This window comes from Orbicella faveolata, unplaced genomic scaffold, assembly GCF_042242905.1.
Source record: "Orbicella faveolata isolate gen_17 unplaced genomic scaffold, um_ofav_v1 contig_25, whole genome shotgun sequence".
NCBI classification, from domain to species: domain Eukaryota; kingdom Metazoa; phylum Cnidaria; class Anthozoa; order Scleractinia; family Merulinidae; genus Orbicella; species Orbicella faveolata.
In genome coordinates, this window is record NW_028301553.1 from 25,908,736 (window position 1) to 25,916,031 (window position 7,296).

General features: G+C 39.3%; 1 protein-coding gene across 1 annotated transcript; it reads left to right on the forward strand.

Moving 5' to 3' along the window:
• Window positions 1-1,577: 1,577 nt before the first annotated feature.
• On the forward strand, window positions 1,578-5,142 carry LOC110068427 (tubulin beta chain). Its single transcript, XM_020775807.2, has 6 exons — window positions 1,578-1,730; window positions 1,851-1,959; window positions 2,050-2,160; window positions 2,284-2,741; window positions 3,944-4,438; window positions 4,946-5,142. Exons 1-6 carry the CDS (start codon window positions 1,674-1,676, stop codon window positions 5,057-5,059), a joined length of 1,344 nt encoding a protein of 447 aa, XP_020631466.1. The 5' UTR covers window positions 1,578-1,673; the 3' UTR covers window positions 5,060-5,142.
• Window positions 5,143-7,296: the final 2,154 nt, after the last annotated feature.

The window sequence follows — 7,296 nt, forward strand, 5'->3', positions numbered from 1 at the left end:
CAGAATTTGGTTCGACTCTGGCATGACGCCTGAATCAGAGTTGTTTTCCAGCCGTGCTACAGTCAAATCTAATTGCAATTTAGTTCGGCGCGACAGAAGCACAACGTCTGAACTGGGCCTCAGTTGCAAGCTAGCTCCAGGTCCAATGGTTGTAAAGTCCTCCGTAACAGAAACATGTGAATGCCACTTTTACTTCTGTTTTCCAATCCCTTTCTTAAAAGCTACAAAGGTCCAGAAAATCCGAGAATTATTATTTTTCCGAAATGGGAACCATTCAACTAAGAATTCCGGAAATTCTGGGAACAAAAAACGTAAATGGAAGGTAATTTCCAGGTAAGAAACTTTGGAAAATTTGGGTATACCTTGCGAGGTTGTCCTCTTTCCCTGAATGGTATTCAATCGTCACTGGAAATTTCAGGAAAATTAAAACTGGAACCAAGCGCCCAAAGTGACTACTTAAAAAATTTGTTTCGGGGTAAATTTTTGGGTTCGTCTTAAATAAAAACAATAGCCTCCGTTTGGTGCGGAATATGGTGGACTATTTTCCCTAGGATATTATATAATTATCTGTACCTCGAAGCTAACAGTTTTCCGGGAGCCCTTGAGCTTCGGCCTCGGAAAACCGTTCGCTCCTGAGCATATTTTCGCACAAAATGGAGGCTATTGTTTAAATACATTTTAACTTCATGATCTGTTGCGCTTGGAAGATGCAGTATTTCCTGTGACGTACATTTTTAATTGATTTCACTTTTTAATCCATCCATTTGGCGCGAAAAATGGAAGCTATATTGTGTTTATCATTCTGTTATTTTTCGCAACACGCGGGATATGTCACTCGGATATTCCCCACTTCAGTCACGCGACGCATACAGACCAATCGCGTGCGAGCGAAAATATTTGATGGATTATAAAAGCTATAATATAACGCAAATGTCGTCATTCTATTGTCTTTCAAAGCATTTTTGATAAACATTTTGCTGCGATTTGATAAAGTAAAACCTGGGAGAGCGTCTTGGCATCAAAAATGCAAATACAGTGTTTGAATTGGTTACAAAGTAAACCTCACGCGTTAGAAATGTTTGATTGCCTTGGAAAAAACACGATCGGAGAATAAAAGTTACCCATTGTTTCCAGTTCAGTAATTATGAAATTGATATTTTCTGCTCAGTGTTATTGCCATGTACGCTTGGTGAATGAGGCACCCGTTCATGTCTTTATTAAGCTTTTGGTGACATGTTATCTAAATAAAGTTATGCTTTCCCGTAAGAAGCTGCAAGATTTATTGTTTTCTTGCTTAAAATATGCACTCGAGAGACATGAAGGCAAACCTAAAAAGCAAGACGGATGAGGAGAGTGCAAAAGGTTTCGTGGATTGCTAAAAGGTTGTAGAAATATATTATTTTTGTCCATGAAGTTAGAAATATTATAAAGCCGCAAAGAGCTCCATTTCCAATTTGCCAAAAAGGGCGGGAATGTCACCTGTAACTATCCAATCAAGCAAAGCTTATTTACTCACGACATTTCAAAATTGACCAATCAGACGACGTTCCTTGAAAAGGACACGTAAGTATTATGACGTTAGCAAGGAGCTCGTTTATCGCGAATCAGTTTCGAGTCGAAGTCGGTTTGTAGGTTATTTCTCTGTGGGAGTTCAACTTTTTAACCTTTTTAAAATGCGTGAAATCGTTCATCTTCAAGCGGGTCAGTGCGGAAACCAGATTGGTGCTAAGGTAAGGTTTACTGGAAGTAACTTTGCCGTGAAAATCACAGGCGCGAAACGGTCGTGGCGCTGTCAAATGGTCACAGCTGTTTCGCATCAATTCATCTCTAAACTTTCGTTTCTTCCTCAGTTTTGGGAAGTTATTTCAGACGAACATGGAATTGACCCAACTGGTACATATCACGGTGATTCTGACCTCCAGTTAGAAAGAATAAACGTTTACTACAACGAAGCAACTGGTACGTAATTCGAAGAAATAACTGAAGACTATTTTGGCTGACCCGCTTTTCACTGTTCCCACACTAGAATTTTTCGTTCTTTATTTTCAGGAGGGAAATATGTACCACGAGCTGTATTGGTCGATTTGGAACCTGGAACAATGGATTCAGTTCGGTCTGGACCTTTTGGACAAATTTTTAGACCTGACAATTTTGTTTTCGGTAGGCTGAACAGAGTCAACACTTTGCTCTTCTGCAATGCTTAATTAATTCAGTGGTTAATGTACAGATCTTTACGCCATCTCATTTCCGTTAATCAAGTTTTTCTTTCTTTGCTTCATTCAGGGCAAAGTGGGGCTGGAAATAACTGGGCGAAAGGGCATTACACAGAAGGCGCCGAACTGGTAGATTCTGTTCTAGATGTAGTCCGAAAGGAAGCGGAGAGCTGCGACTGCCTGCAAGGATTTCAACTAACACACTCCCTCGGCGGTGGAACAGGCTCTGGAATGGGCACTCTGCTGATTTCAAAGATCCGTGAGGAATACCCTGATCGTATTATGAACACTTTTAGCGTTGTTCCTTCCCCTAAAGTGTCGGATACCGTCGTCGAACCCTACAACGCTACGCTCTCAGTTCACCAGCTAGTCGAAAACACCGACGAAACATACTGCATCGACAACGAAGCGCTTTACGACATCTGCTTCAGAACTCTGAAACTGACCACCCCAACTTATGGCGACTTGAACCATCTTGTTTCTGCCACAATGAGCGGTGTAACAACCTGCTTAAGATTTCCCGGCCAGGTAATTAGGATTAGAGGAAGTTTGTAAACATTTTGCCCGTATAAAGAATTGTACCTGGTTATTTTTGATTTGCTGCAGTAAAGTCTGCCTGTCATTTAGACACTGCATTATAATCTATGACGTTATGTGGTCATAAGTAAGTAACAACAGCTGTCAAAAGGTTTTGAAGTGTCCGTTTGGCCTTATTTCCTTGTTGAAAGTACGTCATTTCGAAACGAAGCCATTGTGTAATAGGCAAACATGTTAGAAAAAATAATGAATTGAACTGCAGTTTTAATTTTTTGTTATGGACGTTTTCACTGTAGATCCCAAATTTTGAAACCGGGACAAACATAGCAAGGAACAAGTTTTTATGGGACTTTTATTTCGAAAAATTTTCATTCAAACAAGTTTCTGCATTCTCTGTGTATTAGTATTTCATTGACAAATCTGAGACTGTGCAGTCTGAGATGTCTTTCAAGTTATGGAAAACTAAAAATGCAGTCTCTTGGATTTCCCACTCTGGGCTTTCTTTCAAATTGTAGCTGAAGGATATTTCACTTAATGAATTTATTTTTTAAATCATTTGACACTTGAAATTTGAAATCCCTGAAATTGCATACCAAGTCACTATTTCCCTCTACATTTGCCCCATTTTCAAATGGCAGATTGTAGTGAGAAACAGTTTATCAAAGTTTTTTAATGATTTCTTACATTTCTACATCTTAAGTAAACAGACAGCTTCCTTGTTGCATGTTTGGGTGGAGACTCCTGTGTACAAGGGATTTGGGTACTTATGGTCAACCTTGAGATTTTTCAGGTGTTAAAATTGCAGGTTTTGGTATCAAGGAGGGTATTCAACATCAAACACCAATATTTTTACATGTTGGGTTATCTTATGGGGCTGTGAACGAAGGAATGAAATACGTAGTCATACTAGTAATTAAACAATAAACAATTAGACATACTACCAGTACTCAGACTAGACTACATGTATATTATCAGGGGAGAATTTTTAGATCAAATATCAGAGACCCCTTGCAGGGAATGGAATGAATGATGACACCTCAAAGCAAGATGTCCATTTTTGAAGTCAAGCAGTTAAAAAATTGAAAACAATATTTTTATATTGTTTGTATTGTATTCTGCCCAATATGGTGTGAGAGTGTTTTCATTACCCTCTCTTAAACTAGTTATAATGATATGAATGCTTTCCTATCTAGCTAAATGCTGATTTGAGAAAACTTGCTGTCAACATGGTTCCCTTTCCCCGTCTTCACTTCTTTATGCCTGGCTTTGCTCCTCTGACGAGCCGTGGTTCCCAGCAGTACCGTGCACTGACTGTTCCAGAGCTCACACAACAGATGTTTGATGCCAAAAACATGATGGCAGCCTGTGATCCACGTCATGGAAGATACCTGACTGTGGCTGCAATGTTCCGTGGCCGCATGTCCATGAAGGAGGTTGATGAGCAGATGCTGAATGTGCAGAATAAGAACAGCTCTTACTTTGTGGAATGGATCCCTAACAATGTGAAGACTGCTGTGTGCGACATTCCTCCTCGAGGTCTAAAGATGTCTGCCACCTTTGTTGGTAACAGCACTGCTATCCAGGAGCTGTTCAAGCGCATCAGTGAACAGTTCACTGCTATGTTCAGGCGCAAAGCCTTCTTGCACTGGTACACTGGAGAGGGTATGGATGAGATGGAGTTTACTGAGGTGTGTTGTGGAATTTGGAGTTCATCCTAAGCTTCAATTGTTAATTCTCCCTACTGCATACCAGTTTTTTGGGATGTTAGTTTTAGGGATTTGATACCTCAAGATTTTATTTATTAGGTGATGTTTTGTAATTATTCTTATATTCAATGTTCTAGTTTGATTGACATGTTAATTCTGTCAGAAAAAGACTGCAGAATGCAAAGCAAAATTGAACTTGGTATTATAATTGGTGAACAAAGAACCCCCTACCCTGTGCATACATAATTTTTTCTAATTTCACCCACTTCTTAAATTGCAAAAGATAACAAAACTAATAACTGAATTCCTTCAGCTTTTTAAAGGGTATTTCTCCTGTTAGCCTATAATGAGGTGATCCCATGAATTTGTCTTGCTGCAAATTGATGGACGATAATATTTTCAGCAATTAAAAATGTTGGCTGACAAAGCATGTTCATTGAAACTGGAGTGGTGTATCAAAGGAATTCTCTATGTTCAAACTTTTTACAGGCTGAATCCAACATGAATGATCTTGTCTCTGAGTACCAACAGTACCAAGATGCCACGGCAGAAGAGGAAGGAGAGTTTGACGAGGAAGAAGAAGAGGAGGGTGAAGCTGCCTAAACTGGTTTTACTGGATTTGACTTTCAAACTACATTGCACTTTTGTGTGGTTGTAGAAAAACTTGGAATAAACTTGTAAAAATACCTTTCTGAGTGTTGGTTTGTGCTGCTCATAGGGCGTGTAAATTGTGATCAGAGGACCGGTATCATTTCACTCAGTGGTCTGGAAAATGTTTTTGATGCTTAGGAAAACGTCAGGCAACAATATGATAAATATTTTATGATACGTTTGTTCAGTCTTGGCTAGTAAGCAATTATGCGTGCCTGGGTGGGGTCACATTAGGTGGTCGGCAAAAGCTGTTAGTTCCCGCACACTGTGTAAGACATTTTTGAGACGACTTCGAAACAAACATTTGCCGATCATTGCCGTCGCTGTTTTGAGTTCACCTCAAGGAACTGTAATTTTTTTAGTTGTTTCAACCTTTTTTCATCATGGTGGGTAGTGCTCTCCATTTGCAAGCCTTTACTTTCAGTGAAGCCCGGCCTTACAGTTAAATTAGTCTGCTGTACGGTCGTTTATGTTTCTTCCACGATCAAACGCCTTTGACAGTTTTTCTTTTTAATATGGAAGATTTCATTCACAGTAAAAGTGGAAATGAACCAGGATAAATCCCGGTGGGGGTACTCCCTATAAAGGCCTGTACGGGGAGGCTACGCCAGAAAGGGGTACCTTTTTCAGGTTTCAGGTATATAAGGTAGGGATTTTGCAAGTTGAGGCATATGAAAGGATAGAGAAATCTGTCATTTAGTTACTTTAAGGGCCCATCAACTGATCTTTTTTTTTTTGGGAAAGCTAAAAATGTCTGCAAAACTAGAGTGCGAAAAAGAAGCTCATCCTTCGCGCCTGGACTACTTACAACTGAGACGGACTTTGAGAAAGTCCACGATAGTGATACTTATAACTTTATCTTTGAAGTTCTTGCGTTTTGCAGTTATCTGCCGTTTGGCCGCGTTAAAAGCTATCGCTACGCCACTGACAACTGACTGTTAAAACTGAGTTAGGCAATATTATCTCGCACTTCCCCAAATTCTTACTGACAACTGTTTTAGCAGTTACTCTCATGTGAAAGAGAGCAAAGGTTCCCTCTAAGACTTTTCGACATTCAAATTTCCATCGCACCTCTCTAAAGAACTGTAGTAATCGCGTGAAAATGGTCTACCAGAACCAACTCATCAAATCAAAAGATTGGATACCAGCTCTTTCCAGGACGTACCATGCATCAAAATGGTTAAGGCGGGAAACAGGGAGCGCGGGGCTTGATGATTAGTACTCCAATCGCACTGCGGTAACTCTCAGGTGGCTTATTGCCATCCTGAAGATGAACTTCCATAAGTAATTTACAGGTCAACGTGAAACTCGTCTGGTGTCTACAGCAAAAAAAAACATAAGTTAGACAGAGTTTGAATCGTTATTGAATAAGGGAACATCTTTCAGCGAAAAGTCAATTTTACATGTTCATAGGTTTACACGTCACGCGCGCCAAGGACTGTTGCCACTAAAAAATATCAATTACGGTAACAAAATTTATACGCGTGAATGAAAGCAAAATTTCTTACTGCGGCCAAATCAAGTGTAATGAACCTGTATTCAGTAACACCAGGAACAAATCCCTAACTATTAACTGTTAGCGGCTTCCAGAAAAGCAAGCTGTTATCTGAAGAAAATTGCCCTGAAATCAGTTTTTAAATAAGTATCTGTGGATGGCATAGTCCATGGTGATTAATTTCTGGTTGTGAGGAAAAGTTTAAGTTAGGACTGTCTTGGCTGAATCAGGGGAGAGCTGCCAGGGACACTAAAAGCGTTGTTGCGACGATTTTGTTATTAGAAACATACCAAAAGTGTTTATATGTTACGAGGAAATCTGTGAAGAGATATCTTTCCCTTCTTTTTTTAGAAATTTACTGACCTGAGCATATTTGTTCGAGATTCAAAGCTAATTATCTCGGAAAAAAACGAGACTTCCTCCAGTTTGGGGGCCAACTAGAAAACCGAATGGTTTACTTGATTCCCTTACTCTATCTTTAATATTTATAAACTGAAAAGGTATTTGTAAACATTAAAAAGTTGTAATTTAATTTATAAATGTACATGTGAGAAATAAAGTGTGTTGTTGTTGTTTATTGTTGTTTATTGTTGTAGTTTTCTTTCAGGATTCCAATCCAGACGGACAGACCCAGCTTTGTTAAGATCTTCTGTTTCGCATGGTCCTAATCTGTTGAAAGACCTTTATAAACGAA

Excerpts from the sequence above, each read along its gene's own strand:
- LOC110068427 (XM_020775807.2), top strand. The coding sequence starts at position 1,674 with ATGCGTGAAATCGTTCATCTTCAAGCGGGTCAGTGCGGAAACCAGATT. Across the intron at positions 1,960-2,049 it reads TTACTACAACGAAGCAACTG|GAGGGAAATATGTACCACGA; the intron begins GTACGTAATTCG and ends CTTTATTTTCAG. Across the intron at positions 4,439-4,945 it reads ATGAGATGGAGTTTACTGAG|GCTGAATCCAACATGAATGA; the intron begins GTGTGTTGTGGA and ends AACTTTTTACAG.